The sequence below is a fragment of the Chelmon rostratus genome, chromosome 23, assembly GCF_017976325.1.
Source record: "Chelmon rostratus isolate fCheRos1 chromosome 23, fCheRos1.pri, whole genome shotgun sequence".
Lineage (NCBI taxonomy): Eukaryota > Metazoa > Chordata > Actinopteri > Chaetodontiformes > Chaetodontidae > Chelmon > Chelmon rostratus.
Genome location: NC_055680.1, coordinates 14,953,022 through 14,970,621, shown reverse-complemented (window position 1 = coordinate 14,970,621; position 17,600 = coordinate 14,953,022). Strand labels below are relative to the sequence as shown.

The 17,600-nt window shown below is 42.0% G+C and overlaps 2 protein-coding genes across 4 annotated transcripts in view; one reads left to right on the top strand and one right to left on the bottom strand.

Moving 5' to 3' along the window:
- Positions 1-4,990, top strand: part of si:dkey-172j4.3 (diacylglycerol kinase eta) — a 71,199-nt gene extending 66,209 nt beyond the window's left edge. For all 3 annotated transcript variants that reach the window (XM_041964753.1, XM_041964752.1, XM_041964754.1), the window contains 6 exons: positions 524-687; positions 1,828-1,933; positions 3,309-3,398; positions 4,140-4,253; positions 4,351-4,468; positions 4,744-4,990. In XM_041964753.1, the coding sequence (XP_041820687.1) occupies positions 524-687; positions 1,828-1,933; positions 3,309-3,398; positions 4,140-4,253; positions 4,351-4,468; positions 4,744-4,796 (645 nt within the window). In that variant the 3' untranslated portion in view covers positions 4,797-4,990. The remainder of the gene's footprint in view (positions 1-523; positions 688-1,827; positions 1,934-3,308; positions 3,399-4,139; positions 4,254-4,350; positions 4,469-4,743) is intronic.
- Positions 4,991-9,708: 4,718 nt separating this feature from the next.
- Positions 9,709-17,465, bottom strand: zgc:92429 (uncharacterized protein LOC445063 homolog). The gene is made up of 11 exons (XM_041965270.1): positions 16,811-17,465; positions 16,093-16,145; positions 15,947-16,003; positions 15,095-15,249; positions 14,696-14,799; positions 13,839-13,891; positions 13,052-13,122; positions 12,538-12,640; positions 11,823-11,942; positions 10,378-10,440; positions 9,709-10,277 (listed from the first exon to the last, which is right to left on the bottom strand). Exons 1-11 carry the CDS (start codon positions 16,872-16,874, stop codon positions 9,861-9,863), a joined length of 1,260 nt encoding a protein of 419 aa, XP_041821204.1. The 5' UTR covers positions 16,875-17,465; the 3' UTR covers positions 9,709-9,860.
- Between the last annotated feature and the right edge of the window lie 135 nt (positions 17,466-17,600).

Genomic DNA, 17,600 nt, shown 5'->3' with positions numbered 1-17,600 from the left:
AGCCAGCTCTCTCCGGCTTCTGACCGTGCTGTTGACTCTTTCTATTTCGGGATTTCTTAAATCAAATTCAAGCCCGCTGTGTTTGTTCTCTCGTCACACTGCTCAAACCTTTGAGAGCTCTCTTGAGCCAAGCACATTTGGGCAGTTTGTTTCCATGGTTTCCCCTCCTCACGTACCGCGGAGAGAGAATAATGCCGGCTCGCTGGTTTTATCCTCCTAAATGTCGCTTCTGTTCAGTCAAATGGTGACAGTAATGTTTCAGGTGAGCGTTGACGCTGCTGGATGCCTGGTTGAGGCACGATTATTGACGGGTTGGTGAATAAAATTCATGCCTGGATGCAATAAAACAACTGCTTTCTTATTTTTTCCTCAGTTGCCTCAGATTTACACATAGAAAGATTGTTTTTTCATGAAGTAAAATGCACCTGTGTGAGCTGAAACCTCTTCTACCTGTCCATGTGTCATTCAGCCTGAGCATTCAGTGCACGTGTGCTCAAACACACTGTTTTCTCTGCACAACCAGGCGTTCGAGAGCACGCTGAAGTCATGGGAGGACAAGAGGAAGATTGACAGCTACCGCGCCAGCAGGCCCCGCCTTAACTCCCAGCAGTCCATGGAGTACCTGACCGAGGAGGAGTGCGCTCAGGTTCAGCAGCTGGGCATCGTGGCCGACACGCTCATCAGCAAGTAAGAAGAGCTTCAGGTTTTCTGTGACAGGAAGGAGGCTGAGCTCTGAAATATATCGAAATATCATATAATGCACACTAAACGTCGTTCTAATTGAATTCCAATGCTTCAGTGCCTGAAACCCGCATCCTTTCGAATGACCAGCAGGGGGCGACTCCACTGGTTCTGCTTCTTGCTTGATTTATTACCTCAGTAAACAGTTTGGCAACGAGTTTATGGTCTTAATCACTGTTTTCAGGTCTCCTCCAACATAACCTGATGTTCATTTAGTAAATTATGGTCTCATTTAGAGTGAATCCAATCAGAATAGGGGCGTAGCAATGCGCTTCTTTTTCTGGCTCTCAAAAGCAAAGATGGGGACGGCCACGATGTTTCAAATATGTAAAGGTCTGGTTGAGAAGCAACCCTGTCAGCTACCTTCCTCTTTCATTATCCACACCTGTGTGTGTGTTTGTGTTCAAAAGATAAAGGGCTCTGGGGGGAATTTTGCTCTACATTTTGGGATTTTTTTATCCCACTGCAATAAGCTCGCTTATTTGCTAGGTTTGCTCTCTCTTGCGCTGATGAGCCATTTTATTCGTCTTTTTTTCGTACTTATGAACCGTTTGTGTGCCTCGGAGGACGTCTCAGTTTGTCTGGTTCATTCTGATCTTCTCATTCATGTTTCTAAAACTAAATTCTCCTGTCAGGATGATAAATATTTTAATTACATTTGTGAAATTGTCTCAGAGGCTGAGAACTGGTCATACATGTGATTCATTGTGGTAGAAAATAGATGGGAGGAGATTTGATGTGAACAATTTGAGAGCAGAACAAGACTTACTGTGTTGATTGAGTTTGGATGAGAAAGGAAAGATGTTTGGAGCGCAGATGGAGACTGAAACAGGAAGTGAAAAGCAGATTGATCAAATCTTTTCAGCTGTACAGTTCTGTTATTCGCTGGTCAAGATCATGGCCTGAGTTTTGAATCCGAACATCCACAAACTGAACTCAAAGGTGGGAGAAAGAAGTCGGGCTTTTATCCCATCGGCAGGCCGAGACGACGTGTTGGACTAATCGCCATAATTGTGCCATTTCGGCTCGTTGAAATAATAATTACAGCTCTTTCAAGTCGATGATTTCCTCCCTCGTCCTCCCCAGGATCCGCGACGCGGCCAAGACCCACAAGCTGGTGGAGCAAGAGTTGGCTCACGCCGTCAACGCCACCGCCCTGGTGCTCACGGAGGCCAAACTGTCCAGCCCCGAGGTAAGAGAGGGAGGCCTGGGAGACAGATGGATGGACATATGGCTGATTTGATCGGCGAAATGGAGAGTAAAAAGCCTACAGACTCTCAGCGATGCGCTCGAGTGGCGTGTCAGTTTGTAGGCTGCTCATCCTGCAGCCTGCTAACCTGAAATAACTTTCCACTTGTGAAAAGACGCAGATAAAATTTAGTAAATGAATTTTAAGCATTTATCGGATAATTTGACAGTTTCATGGTTACATACAGTGAATGTTCTGTATTTAGTCATGTAATTCTTCATTTCATAAGATCTTATATTCCTCTAATTGAACACTTTGACTCTTTATACAGCGTTTACTTTAACCACCGGAGGCGTGTTGTTTATGGCTTGTTTGTATCAGTGGCGTGCACAGACTTTTTGAAGGGCAGGGGCGAAAAGGAAAAAAAAGGGCACATATAGCGCATCCTCGCCACTGAAGAGGGCACTTTAGCATGCGTTTTGGCTCCCAGGGGGCACTTTAGAGCGCATTTTGGCTACCACGGGGCACTTTAGCGCGTGTTTTGGCTCCCAGTGGGCACTTTAGCACGTGTTTTGGAGTCCAGGAAGGCACTTTAGTGCGAGTTTTTCAAAAACTGGGCCACGAGAGGGGGCCGTCCCCCCCGTGCACGCCACTGGTTTGTATGTTTGTACATACATATGTATGTCCATTCTGGTGAACTAAATATCTCAGGAACTCAAATTTGGCACAAAAGTTCACTTGGAGTGAAGGATGAACTGACTAGATTTTGGTGACCACAGCTCAAGAATTCAGGCGCTAATGATTACAAAATTTAACACAAATGTCTCATATTGTTGCACAATGACGTGATAACATTTTGTATCCAAAAGGTCAAAAGTCAGCTTCACTGTGACACCACAAAGTTCTGCAGAAACACTTTTCTGGCCCTTTTTTATTGTCATACCTCAACAGAAGGAGATTGTGACCACATTTCGCATTTTGTCAGACACTGAGTTGCACACACTAATCTTTGGTGCAGGATCTGATATCACTGTGTTGGTGTTGTTCCTAAAACATCATAATTTTGTAGCTCCTGGACCATCAATGCAACTGCAACCAGAAAAATATGCACATGGGAGAAGTTAGCCTTTCCGACACGTGGCTAATGTTGTGAAAGGGTCTATTTTAACCCACACCAGGATCTTTTCCCAAACCTAACCAAGTGGTTTTGATGCCTAAACTGAAACAGTGTCAAAGTGCAAAGACTAAACGCTGAGAAACGGGAGTAAAATTTACTGTTGCACACTGACTGCAATAAATAAAGCATAAGTTAGCCCATGTGTTGCACCGTCTTCGGCCTCTTTGATGAAAAATCAAGTCTTCTCATTTGTATTTTCAGTGTCTCAGCCGCAGCACAGCGGTGGAAATCGTCAACAGCAGTAAAGTTCTCCAGGCCGAGACCAGGATGCTGCTCGATGGAAAACTACTGGTACGACTCTGCGTTTTCATCCACGTCTTCTCTCCGTCTCGCTCTTTGTTGTTCACCTGTTCTGTCTCTGCCGAAGCCATTCAAGCCTCGACGTCTCGCGTTTCACTTTCTGCTGTCTGTTCATTGTCTGGACGGTTTTTGTTTGCTATAGCTTTATTTACCCTGCAAGGAAAATTACCTTTATTTGTGGCAGCCTTTTGTGCAGGAGGGCAGGTATAATGACAACACCAGTGCAAAGCATGACATGCATACAAGGATAATTAAATGTTTATCCAAATTCATCCCTTCTCATCTGCTGTTCCTGCTTTGCTTTTCTTCCAAAACCTTTTTCAGATTTGACTAATTGGCCTGAACCAAACACTGAAATGATGAACTTCAGGTCGGGATTTTGCTTCCATCAACTGACGATGATGAGACACAGAAATAAAGCAGCAAGCGGAACGTATTAGCATAATATGTAAATGACTTTTAGTTTGAAAGAATTTGCAATATGTTGACAGAATTACAGGTTAGCAGATGTTTACTGTTTACACACCCGTGAATCTGCATAATATTCGCAGGGTGTCAAAATGTACATCATCTTCAGCTGCTGGACAAACGACAGCAGATGTTAGCGTCGAGCATTTTCAGGTTTACAGACGGATGCTTTCAGGGGCGTCGTTGTACAGTTTCGTGCGTCCACACGATCAAATAAAACACCCAGGCGAGAAAGCTGACCCACCGTCTCCTCTTCCTCCGCAGTCGGACTCTCCGGAGGAAGACGAGCTTCGATCGACTCTGAACAGCCTCAGCGCCGAGCTCCACAAGCTGGACGACATCCACTGGATCTGTCCTCTCATGCAGTGCTCAGAGGAGGTGAGGAGGAGGAGTAGGGGGGTTTCGGTCTGTGGTTGCGTGTTTGCATGTACGCAGTTGTAACTAGAAGCGGCCCGTTCTGGCCTTCCTCCTGCAGGACTCGGTGAGGGGCAGCAGCAAGAGCAGCGGCAGCAGCATGAAGCTGAAGATCATACCCAAGGTGAAGAAGGAGAGAGAGAAGCTTCACAAGCAGAAGTCCAACAGCTCTCTATCAGGTGAGAGATCAGGACAAAAACAGTCCTCCTCAAGGACGCCCCAAACTGATTTGCAGGATCTGGACTTGGCCCGATCCGGTCAGTTCATAGAGGCTGATCTTTGTGTTTGACACCATACTCTGGAACCATGACTGACCAGTTCAGGTGTTAATCCGTTCATTTCGGGGGAGTCGTTCTTGGAGAGTTAAATCACTGAATCACCTGCAGCATCTGTGTCGTCTTTTCTTTTTAGCGTCTTGGTAATAATTTATTTGTTTTCTCTCTCTCTCCTGAAGGAACTTGGGATATCAAAGGTGGGCCTGGTGAGGCAGATTCCTCGGGAAACTGAAGTCCATGAGGTGCTTTCTTACTGCCCCCCCGATACATCCAGGGGTGAGGAGCCCCCCCTCCTGTCCTCCTCCCCTCTAATTGTGATACCTAGTGGCCTGACAGAGGTGTGAGGAAGAAAAGAAAAAAACATCTTCCCAACTTTTCTGCTGTTTCCTCCCTGTTCAACCTCCATTCTTCAGGGGGGAGTTTTGTTTCCTGTTTTTTTTTTTTTTTTGATTGTTAACGTTAAGGGGCCCGGCTTTGCATCGCGCTGCTTCAACACCGGCGTTCAGCTTTTGGTTCTGTTTACCCGCTCGAGTGCGAAGCTGCTGCAGCCGGCAGCGAATCACACGGAGGACAAGGGAGGCGTGGAATCAAAGCGTGCTCGCTAACTTTTTTTTTTTTTTTTGACAGAGAATTGTGTTTATGTGGTGCTCTCCTTGCATGTCGAGTGCAGCCATCTCATTTTATATCTAGCATAAGTCGTTACGGTCTTTTAAATCTTTTCTCTCTAACTTTATCGATTTATTTCTGAACTTATGAATAGCCTTTGAGTTTTCTCGAGACTTTCGAAGAGTATTTATTTCTTGTTGCTACTGCCATGAGAACTCAAACGGCAACAAATCAACAAAATGAACAAACTGAAACATCTCAACCTTATCGTCTACTGAACTGGAGAATATCTTAAATGTTGCAAAAAATGTACTGAGGAATGTACTCGTGTGGACTTGTATTAACCTGTGAATAATGATAACGTTAAATGATAAATTATATAAGATTTCACAAAGGTTCTACTATTGTGGTTCTAAAGTGGTTCTTAATAGGCTGTTGTCTGACTTGTGTGATCCGAGGCTGTGCAGCCGCGCTGCAGGAATAACGTGCTGTACGATGAGTCATTTCATCTGGGATTCAGCCTTTTGAGAAGATCCGATTCTGGGATTTAAAGTGCGGTACGGCGCTCGGTTATTATCCGATGAAATAAAATGTGACTCATGCTACTTGGAAGCATTTTGAGGTACAGTACCAGATAAAATGACTCCGTGATCGTGTTTGGCAGCGTTTGGTGAAGGTGTTTACAGAAGGAGGAAGCATCAAGGACACGTTAACAAAACAGCGTGTTACTCCTACTTTGCCATACTCCTGATTGTATATGTAATATAAGAACAAGAGTCAGTGGATATTTGAGTTTGCCTTGTCCGTGGTTAAAAGCTATTATTATTATTATTATTACGAATATATCTATTTTTTGCATATCTTATTTTCCCAATGGTAATCTGTGAAGCTGTCTCGGCTTTGCTGCTTCCCCCTTTGACAAACTCCTTGGCCACTGTGCATATAATCGAAGCCAATTAATGCTGTTCTCTGTGTCCCTGCATGCATACTTAGCCTTCCTTCGCCTCACAGTGAGGGCGGAAGTTGCCTCGAAAAACGGCGAGTTTTAGCGTGTTCGTTCGGACCAGCGGCATTTTGCAAATGCTCTTTCTTTGAACCTGCTTGCTGCGCCTGATGGTGCAGGTTTTACTGCCAGAGAACACTTATTTAGCAAAAACACACTTAAATGTCTGTCAGATACTTTACTGTGTATTGATTTACAGCCTGTCTATCTACAAGATTCTCCAAGCAGGTGATAACACACATGATTTCGTGTGTCTGCTGAATGATTTTGGGTTTTGGATACTTGTGCTGCTGTTCGGAAATGGCTAAAATCTTGACGTTTACGTGCTAAAGAGGCAACTTCTACCCAAGGTTTACAGTAATGTTCTTGAAAGGAGTTTTCAAACATTTTGGGAAAATTTTGCTTATTTGCTGTGATAGACAAGAATAATAATATCTTCTTCATCTCTGTGCGCTCGGTAAACAAAGAGAAGAGCTCCCAGATGTGCTTAGCTTAACTTAGCTTAGCAGAAAAAAAAGAAAGAATTGTGAAACTCTTTCCGTAGAAAGTAAAATATCCTTACAGCAACTTACAAAATGTGTTATTTAAACATATGCTTGTCTTGTTAGCTAGCAAGTTATCAAGAAATCCCAGAGTCCAGTGTGTTTTTTCAGTGTATTACGGAAGTGTTTGAAGCTAGCAGCTGTCCTATGACGAACTTTAGGAAAAGCTCTACGTACGTAAGCCAACTGCTTGTTCAACAGCATTTTCTTTTGCTAACAGTGTTAGATGTACACATACGGTAGATAAGACAGCTTTTTAATTGTTGGAGCTTTGATGGAAGGAGGCTAGCTGTTTCCCCTGCTTATCGTAAGCTAGGCTAATCACGTCATGAAGCTGACTCAATACTGAGTGGACAGAGATGAATTTTACATAGTTCTCATCTTATCGCACTATAAGACGGCAAAAATGTGTGTATTACTTTTAAAGTTTTAAATACCAGGGTGTAATAAAGAAGTAACGATTGCTAGTCAGGATTAAACCTGAGTCAAATATTAGCTAACTGTCCCGTGGGTGGAGTTAACTGCAGTTTGAAGGTACTATGAAGAACCACAGACAAGTATTTCTGTTCATGATACGCGACAAAAAAATAAGGGACCAGAAAATTAGCATCCATACACTTTGACTCAGGTTTGATCAAGAAAGACAAAGAACGTCTTTTTGGTTTGGTTTGTTTTTTTTCCTCAAGCTTTGACTTATATCCTCAAACCAGGCTGTAAACTCGTAAAGGATCATTTCCGTGCTTTTTCCCCGCTCACGTAAAGGGTCGGTTCTTGATTTTCTCAGTTATTTATGCATTTATAACTCAGACCTCGATAGGGCTGCGTTACTGTGAGGCGTTGTCGATGTTCAGCTCTGGTAGGATTGTGCTACTGTATCCATAGTGTGCCAGCTATACGCTCTACACCTTAGAGGCTTTAGTGGTGTTGTGCCAAGTTCGTACCGATTTCAGTGGGCTACGAGACATACAAGGTGTGTGTGAGTGCGTGAGCTTCGGATGCGGAAGTTGTCGTATGTCGTACATTTCAAAGTTTACTGTATCTTGCCTTGCACTTTACGAAGAAGCAAACTTAATGGGGAAAAAAGACATTCGTGTGCATGTGTGCGTGTGTGTGTGTTAAAGATTTCGAGTGTTTTTTTAAAATTGATTTGATGACAAAAATCTTTTATTTATGATAAATGTATACAGACAAGCGTGTGTTGATAAAATGTAATATATCTAACCAAACGTAAAAAGAATGATAAATATATAAAGTTGTATACACAAATGTTTATTACATCGGTGGTTGTACAGCTACTCCCACAGCAGCTTGAGATTTAACGCAGGTGTTATTACATGTGCTCGTCATTCCACTGCCGCAGTCGTTGAAATGTCTTTCCAACGTTACGATTGGTATTGAAATATATTCTAAAAAGCTAACCGCTATTAAAGTAAGCCAAAGTTGGTGGAATACTCCAGTGTTATTACAGACTACTAATGAATTGTTTACACGAAAAATTGATGTCATATTCAGCCGACGTTTAGCCAATATTTTGGTGAACTTTTTGAGGTATAACATGGAAATGCAACATCTACCGAGAAAGACTACCTTGTGCTTTAATTAGCATTTGTGCTGAAAATGAATGCAACATTTGTGGATTTAAAAAAAAAAAAGTTGCCTAACTAACTTTATTTTAATCGAGGATATCACCGTTTTGTTTTTTTAAAGTGTCATAATTTATCTTTTTTTGTTCAAACTTTTTGACTAAAACTCTCACAATGAGTCAAAGATGGAGCTGAGAAGAAAAACGACAGCTGAGAAACTGAAATGAACCCACAGGGAACACCCACCATGTTTGTGCAACAGTATTCCATAGACGACATTTGTGAACGCACCCCCGATCTGAACAGCCTATATATTAAGACTGTGTGCGCAGTGCTGGAAGCCAGACTAGATGTTGCACGACCTTGTACGTTGCGAGGTGTTTTATTGTGTTATCATGTGCAGTGTGTAACAAAGACAGCGCAACCCTTTGGAGATTAAATGAATTATTGAAGTGTGAGGCTTGTGTCCTTTGTTGCAATGTGTTGATGACGGCTCATACTGTTGTAGCACACATTTAGCTCTTAAAGGTACGCTCTCGACACACCTGTAACTTAGATAGATATACAGGTGGAACACACGGTAAATCGAAGGTATTATGTGCTGAAATTGAACTTTTGTTGTTCCCACTTCGCCATTAACCTGCTGCACTTACCTGTTGTTGATGTTGCAGGGGGAGAGAAAAGTAAAGGTCTCAGTATGCTACAAACGAACTAGGTCGCCCAACCACGTCTAAAGGTAACAGTGTTTACAGTGTAACAGCTTTTAATATGCATTTTGACCTTTTGTTCGCACGCAAACGCAGTTTTAGGTCACTGAAAACTGGTTCCAGGGTGAAAACATTCAGAAAATCAATTTGTATTGTTGAGTTTTTGGCTTGTGTGTTCTTACATCCCACCATTGTCAACTAAATCAAAACTTACACTGCGAGACTCTTCGAGTATAAATCAGCCTTAAATGATCCGACAAGCAGCTCATTTGAAGCATACTGAGGTGTTCTGCGGTAGTCCAATAGAACTGAACATGCTTGTTTCAAGCAATTACACCACAGACTGCATCTTCTATTAGTCCTTCTTTGCTTGTAGTAAAGCTGGTCTGTGAGTAATCCAATGTAGGTTGTGATTGCTGATGAACAACAGGCTCAGTATGTTAATGGAAAACAGTGCGTGGAAATACAATGTCAGCGTGACTCATAAGCTAAAGGTGAACTGTTTTGTTTCAGCCTCTAACACCAGCGGATACTCAAATGGCTCATTAGGCTTTTAAATTAATCATTAATCTCGATCTTTTCCGCTAATCACGGGGGACGTGTGATGGATAACGACTCTTTATACCGCTGATCCAGCCGTTAGCTGCTCGTCCGAGACAAAGACGAAAAGAAAAGACAGGAATGTGGTTATAGAAACAGACACTGAGAAGGCTTTATTTTTCGTGTTGTTTCATACAGATGTGTCTGAATACACCCACCTCACCATTTCAAGCATTACATTTAGATACAAAATAAGTGTATGTCCAGTGTGTTTGTTGATTAAAGGCGTCGGTAACTTGGTAGTAACGGCTTCACCTACTCGAGCTCTGGCATGTCTTCGTATAGTCCCTCATCCTCCTGCCGTCTCTGCTCCTCCAGCTTCGTCCTCTCCTCCTCCGCCTTCTTCCTCTCATCCATCGCCCTCCTCATCTCCTCCTCCACGTCCTTCCTCTTCAAATCTTGCGGCTCTTCGCTTTTCTTCTTCTGCTCGCCCGCGTCCTTCTTCGGCGTGTCGTAGGCCCAGTCCTCGTCCGAGTCGCTGATGTCGTCGTCGTCGATGTCCCAGTTGGGTTGATACAAGTCATTGTTTTCCGCGGACTCTTCTGTTGGTTCCGGCTCAGGTTTGTAGTTGGGGTCCTCCAGTTTGCCCCAGGCCACCTGGTCGGCCTTGCGGAGGGTGATCTCCACTTTGGATGGGACCATGTTGACCGAGCTCTGCTTGACATCCATCACCTGGAGGTAAGGAGAGCCCAGTTCTTGAAAACGTATGATTAAATTAGCAGCAGGTGAGCTAATCTCACCCCACTAGCAGGTGTATTTAGCAGGTACTCACGCCCCAGAGGTGGAAGTCCCTCTTGAAAATCTTATTGTCCTCGAACTGGATTTGGCATGAGAGCTAAAGAGGACAAAAAGAGGATGAGGAAGAAGAGTGAGGTTAATGTATATCATGTTTAATGCATAAATGTGTGCATTATTGACCTTTTAACTAAGTTATATGCATGCTAGTACTGTGGTTGTATTTTAAGTCCTTCTTGACAGAGATCGTGACCTCTAAGAGTATCTGATTAGCTTACCTGGTAACTCAAGCTAACTTTTTAGAATAATAAATGCATAAAAAATCTTTTAATAATACATGCTTGTTTTTTAGGATAGCGCCATCTTTCGATTTAGCCAGCTAGCCACTAATAAAAAGCTACAGGTATTAAAAAGCTATGTGTAAGTCATTAGAACTTATTATTTACAATTGTATCATTTACAGATAATGCACAGCTGGAACTAATGGATTTATAATTTGGTTAATAAATCTGTTAGTGATGCTTGAATGATTTGTTCGAACAAACATTTTTGGCTAGTTTATACCCCACAATCAGCTCTACAGCTCATCAGGAACACCCTTTCAACTTTGACCCCTGAGCTCGAGGGAAAGGTTAGCAAAGCATTTGACCTAAAATCTATCATTACGATGAAAACTGCAGTGAAAAGCTTTCAAAAAGACCACCAACATTTATCATGGAAATATTTTGAAATAGAAAGGATAAACACGAGCCAGTGGGATTGTTCATAGTCTGGCGATCCAAAGTTGTTTTTAGTTAAGGTGGACTGATTCATTACACAATGCTAACTGAAAGTGCTGCTGCGTTTTGATAAACAGTATTTATGTATGTGCAAAATGACAACTTTTCAGAATGCATTTGTTAACAAGGTTAGCTAAAACAAGCTAAAGCTAGCTAAACAAAAAGTTAGCTCCAGTTGGCTAAAGCTAGCATATCTTATTAAACTCTTTAGCCATTATTTACAGCTATATGCTCTTTAAAATTGGTGCTTTATTAGAAAGTGGCAGTGTTAGCTTAAAAGACAAACATCTGCTACTGAAGGATTTATTAAGCATTGATGATAAAAGGTTAGCTCCAGTTCGCTGAAGCTAACACGTTAATATAACTCTGTGAGGTCTCAAGCTACAGCACTTACAGCAACTTAAAATACGACCACACAGTTGAAGGTCAAATAATAATGACTTTAATTTCTTTATAAAGTATCAGTGAATTACTTATTAAAGCCATTAGTTAGCACCTGGAAATATATTATTGTAGTATAATACATTATAATTAAAGGGTGCCTCATTAGAAAGTGGTACCAAATCCTAAAATGTATTAATGTATATTTTCCTGACAAGCTACAGGAAGTGTTTTCAGGTCACATTCACAGACTGTCTTTATAAACATTGAATGATTATTAACTTTTTAATATAGAGTGTGTGTGTGTGTGTGTGTCACTCACCACTGTCCCGTTGGCCTCTATGTGGGACAGTTCTGGGTTTGTGTTCTTGGCGTAAATCGTCACGACGACGTTATTTCCTGTCTGGTGCCAGTCATGTCGACACGCCACCTTCTTCTTGTCCTGCAAACACACACAAAGGTCAGGGGCCACGAAGCCGACTGGACACCTGAGCATTGTTATCAGCACGTGATCTGTGGACGAGGCTCATGTTTTTGATCACGATCGTTTTTAGAAAGGAAAACCTCATTTAGATGAAGAATCAAAACTGTAAAGAAAGGTTTTATTTACTGTATTTAGTCTTATTGTTTCTGTAAATGAAAGTGAAAGTATCAGAAACCCGTCTCATTTTACCACAATACAGCTCAGCAGCAGCTCTAACTACCTCTTCCAAACTGATTAATTTAGCTGAAATAAAAACTGAACATGCTAACCTTCATGACAGTCGGATTAATACTACTGCTGCATTAAACTGTATTAAATTGGTGGACCTAACTGTGAAGACTAACTGTTTTGCCGTTTTCAGATCAAAAAACATAAGCCGTACACACCAATCTCCATACAAAAAAGGAGCGTTTTTAAATGTTTTGTTAGCGTTTCTGCATTTTAAAGCTGATTTGTCTGCCCATGCTTCCTGCTAACGTTGATCTAGGCTCTTTTTGTTCTACCTGCTGCTCACGCAGCACCCCCCCCCACCCCCCCGAGGCGGAGTCTGTACCTGCTTTGGGACCCAGCGGTGTTTTCCTGTGGTGCAGCCCTTCTGGTCGAGGAAAGCGTTGAAATCTATTGTCTTTATGCAGCAGCAGCTCCAGTATTTATACCTACACAAAAAACAAATTGACAGCAGTTGGAAAAACAGTTTCTAGCAGTTCAGGAAATGGACAACAAGCAGCCGTTTCACCAGAGAGACGCTCATAAACTTGTGATTCAAAGAGCAGCTGCAGTTATATTTACTTCTGAAGTCTGTAATGTTGCAGATTTGTTTTTAATTACTGAACTTTAATTAACTGTCTGATCTTCCTTTTTTATGCTTTAGCTTTCATGTTTCTGGTTCTGCTAACATGGCCTTCAGTTTTTGTTTTGTTTACATTTCTCCTTTGCAGAAACGGTCTAATTATGGTTTGGAAAGAGAGTTATGCAAATAAAGATCGTAATTATGATTTTGTTCCAGTGGATTCTGCCTAATGTCTTTGTAACATCCGGAAACATGAGGTGGTGTCTCTGTGTCTCACCCCTCGTGGAAGACGGGACCTCCAGGGTGGTGGATGCAGACCTCCATGTCTGTCTCTGGGCCTTGATAGATCTAAACACACAAACACAGTGAAGATCAATAATGTGGAAGAGATTACAGTTTCTCCTCCAGCAGCAGTTTTCATTATTTTTACTTTCACATTTTCCTAACTTAAGCTTTGTTGTTGCTTATTTCGTCGTGAATATTTACTGTTGCAGAGAATTACTTATTTTAGGAATTCATTTATTTTAAACTCATAATCTTTTCAATTCATACCTTCCTCTATGATCTGGAAAACAGTGTTAAAAACTGTTATACTCGAGTTACATACATGACGCCAAGTGGTGGAATAAATACTCAGATCTTACTACGATGTAAGTTTTTTAAAGTATTAAAAGGAAACATTAGGAAGAAAGTTGAGGTGGAGCTAATTTCAACAACTTTATGCATCATTGGGTTAAATCTACAACAACGCGAGAAGATCACATGTTTTGTGTGTAAAATTTGTCTAAGTTTTAAAAGTGGCTGCAAATTAACAGTAATATTACAGTATTTCACTCTGAAATGTAGAAGTTAAGTATCTGAAAATGGAGCAACTGAGCTGAAGTCAGCCTGAACAGGTTTATTTTCATGGCTCGAATGTGTCATTGCCTGCGTTGGCCACTAGATGGAGCTGCTACAAAGCTTTCCAAACAGGAGTGAAACAGCTTCAGCTTCTGTGTGGATGAAGTTCCCAACAAACGAAGAAACACACACACTCAAACACACTCAAATGAAGAACCACTCACTGTTTTACATCCTGCGTTCTTGCATCGGGTCCCGTGCATGACTGCCTGACTCTCTGCGGGAGGGAAAGAGGTGACAGTTTTACGAAAACAGTGTTTTTGGATCTAATTCCACATAAAAAAAAGTCTTGATAAAATGTTGAATTATGTATCAAACACACATTCACTCCTAATTAAAACAATTAAACTTGTCTCAAGCATTTTCTAATACAAAGCTCCAGTTCTGGCTGCAGCACTTTCTTCTCTTTCTCGTCAGCGTTGCTTATTTTTTTAAAGTAAAAAACCAGCTGATTTGTGATGTTGAAACATTCCCTCCCTCCCTGATCGTTTCACACGTGACAGAATGTGACGATCTGATCATCTTTCTGACACATAATCAAATGAAAACAGCACAAAGACCGCACATTGATTTTTGTAAATATACGCTCACTCTGAATTTGATGATTCAATGTATTAAATTGTAACTGAACTGTCATTTTGAAGATAATTCTCTTTAAAGTTTCATTTTCTTGTAAAACATTCAGAAATGTGAGCGTTCAGGATGAATAATTCGACCAGTTTTTAACACAAATCAACTTGTTTGCAGTATTTCCTCATCTAAAGGTTTGCTGTTCGACGCCTTATTCTACGACTACTAGTCCTTTAACTAAGAGTTTTCCCTCAATAACCTCCTGATTACTGCTTATTGATAGTTGATAGATATTTAATATTAATAAGTGCTTTATAATGACTACTGAAGAGCTAATAAACAACTGGTAAATGATGAATATTGGCCTTAATTTAAAGTGTTTTTGTCAGTCAGAGGTGTGTTCAGGAACTGTGAAAAAAAAAGGAAAAAACACCTCCACACATACACTGACCTTTATCCTCTTTCTCGGCTTTGTTGCTGATGTCCAGCTTCTCCAGCTCCCGAGCCAGCGACGCAGACACTTTGTGGGGCAGCCTGGTCTTAGGCTCGTCTGAACTGCACACACACGCATGTTAACACAGAAAGGGATGCTGGGAAATGAACACACATGCTCAGATGCACACAGAGGCGTCAGGAGCGGCGAGCAGACTGATACTTCGTGTTCTCCACTCAATTATTTATTCCAGGAAGGCTGCAGGCGGCCTCCGCCTCACCTCTGAGAGTGGAGGCACATACGGAGGCGGCTGCACGCATGTGACTAACAGGGAGGTGGATGCAAAAGGACAAATTCCAGTTATCTTATGCAAATTGGAAAAAAGAGGAATCTCGCCTGTGAATTACAAACGCGCACCTGGGTCTCTCTTGCCGCAGTTTCTCAGCAGATTTGGGTCCCTGGTAGATTATCTCCTGGCCGTTGGTGTGTTTAATCACGCCCTTGTCTGAGGACACCTCCGGCCGCAAAGGCTCCTGGGGCTTCACGTTGCTGTGGCGCCCGCGGGTGCAGCCCTGCGTTCAGAGCAGAGCGGTCAGTCTGGTTTATGATAAGTTAGTATCACTCCAGTATCTGTGTGTTCAGTTCACAGCAGTGCAGGGCGGAGTCCAGCAGTGGAGGAAGTATTCGGATACTTTACTGAAGTAAAAGTACTAATACTACACTGTAAAAAATACTTAAGTCCTGCACTGAAACTCTTAGTATAGTCAGGAACATGTGACTCTGTGACTGTTCTACTATTATACATGATCTCATTAGATTATTGTGACTCATGCATTCATTTAAAAGCAGGATTTTACTGTTGTGGTTGGTGCAGGTGGAGCTCTTTTTCAACTATTTTGTACAAGACTGCAGTTTTTCCTTTAGGATTAATCTGCTGATTATTTTCTGCATTAATCAATCAGCTGTTTGGTTTGTACAAACCATGAAAACATTGAAAAAATGACCCAGAACGACACCTTCACGTGGTTTTGTTTTGCCCAAACGACAGCTACAAGTACATTCATAATTTTACCTAAAGTAAAAAACAGCATCAAAGTACTGAAAGTGAAAGTACTCAGTATGCAGAGAGTAATCTAATCTTAGTCCAGAATAACCTGTTTGTAGATAACGTTCTGTGTTCATCATCTCAATCCACAAAGTAACTAAAGTTCTCAGATAAATGTAATGGAGTAAAAGGACCTTTCTGTTTTTTTGACATCCTGTCGTTACCTTGATGGAGAGAAACTCGGAGAAGTCTGTTGTCCTTTTCTTACAGCAGGACCAACCCTGGACAAAGACACCACGAACACGTCACTTTTTGTTTTCATCCCGCTGATTCAAAGTCTTTTATTTGCGTGCTCATTTGTTATTTGTACCTTCAGAGCGTCGTGAAAGATGGGGACACCTGGATGGAAGAGGCAGGCGTCTTCTGCAGGAGAAAGGAGGACACAGTCAGTCTTTATATGGACACACAGTCAGCAGGGCGCACCAGCTGTCCACACACAGTCGAGAGGTGTCCCATAAAAGGAAGCTGGTTGCTAGAAAGATTTCCAGAGACACGTGGCCTGCGATGCATGCCGGCCCAGCTCGCAGAGCACAAATGACAACTGACTTTTCCAGCTTTTGCCAGTAAATCTAGACCACTGTCCACCTGTCCAGTAAAGGTTAAACCCTCAAACTGGTCCCAACTTACTCACACTGCACACCCTGGCTTCACTTTTTGTCCTGAATTTGCCAAATTTGAACCCGAACTTTACTTTAATTTGCATGTTACAACCAAAAAACACCAACAAGTCTGATCACAGGAGAATACTTTCAAAATAAAAGCTGATCTCAGACTGAAATGCTGTTAGTGGTGGTTAAAAATCATTTGTTGTGTGAATAAAAAGCAGATTTTCAGGATATCATGAAAAGCATTCCTAAATTAAGCTACAGGTGATGCATTTTTGGGCTGTTGGAGTTACACAAACTGAACCTCGGGGGAGGAAATCAAAGCTTACATGTTCCTGATGGTTAAAAGATTAAAGCAGCTGACAGACTCAGGCTGGACCATCTGAATTAAAACAGCAGAAGAAGAAACAGGCAGGGTCTCACCGTCCTTGTTGTTGTCAGCGTCAAACTTGAGGCCGCAGCCTTTGTTGTAGCACAGCAGAGCCATGTCGGCCTGTTGGTTTGTGGGATTTCTTCTTCACTGTTCGTGTCTTGCTCGGATGTCTTCCTCCGACCCGGCGGCCTCCGGCTCTTAATGCTGCGCCCGGACTTCCAGAAGTTTCTCCAGCCGGTCAGAGAGGAGAGGTCCCAACAGGGTGAGCGCCTTCTGGATAGATCAGAAAGAGAGAGAGAGAGGGGGTCTCTCTGCCTCGCTCTGGTTTGGGTCTGGCTGAATGAAAGGTAAAAATAGCAGCTCACCTCCCTCCTCTCAGTTTACAGCTGTCACATCTTATCTGGAGGTGGGGGCTGACATTCCTCCTGCTGAGTGCTGGCTGGTGCAAACAGGCCCGCCGTGGCTGACGACTCCTGGATTTCTGTCACTTTGTGCAGAATCGTGCTTTTATTTTCCCGCGAGAAGCAGCCTGTGCTTTAAAACCTGTTGAACATTTAGCTTCGAAGCTAAAGAACACATTTTAATTCCACCTTTTCAAAATTCAAGAGTCAAATTCAAATTTAAACTCTTTTTGTATATATTTTACAAATTTATATAGTTGATTTTATTTAGTATTGTCTTTTTGTTCTAGTTCTCCAGTGTGGGATCAATAAAGTTTTATCTAATCTTATCTTAGAGGATAACGTGTACATTATGTACTTAAATTATGCAACTAACAGACTAATTTTAATCCAAACATGATCTTTTCTCAAACCTCGGCAAGTAGTTTTGTTGCCCAAA

Excerpts from the sequence above, each read along its gene's own strand:
- zgc:92429 (XM_041965270.1), bottom strand. The coding sequence starts at position 16,874 with ATGGCTCTGCTGTGCTACAACAAAGGCTGCGGCCTCAAGTTTGACGCT. Across the intron at positions 14,800-15,094 it reads CTGCGGCAAGAGAGACCCAG|TTCAGACGAGCCTAAGACCA; the intron begins GTGCGCGTTTGT and ends GTGTGTGTGCAG. Across the intron at positions 10,278-10,377 it reads GGGACTTCCACCTCTGGGGC|GTGATGGATGTCAAGCAGAG; the intron begins GTGAGTACCTGC and ends CCTTACCTCCAG.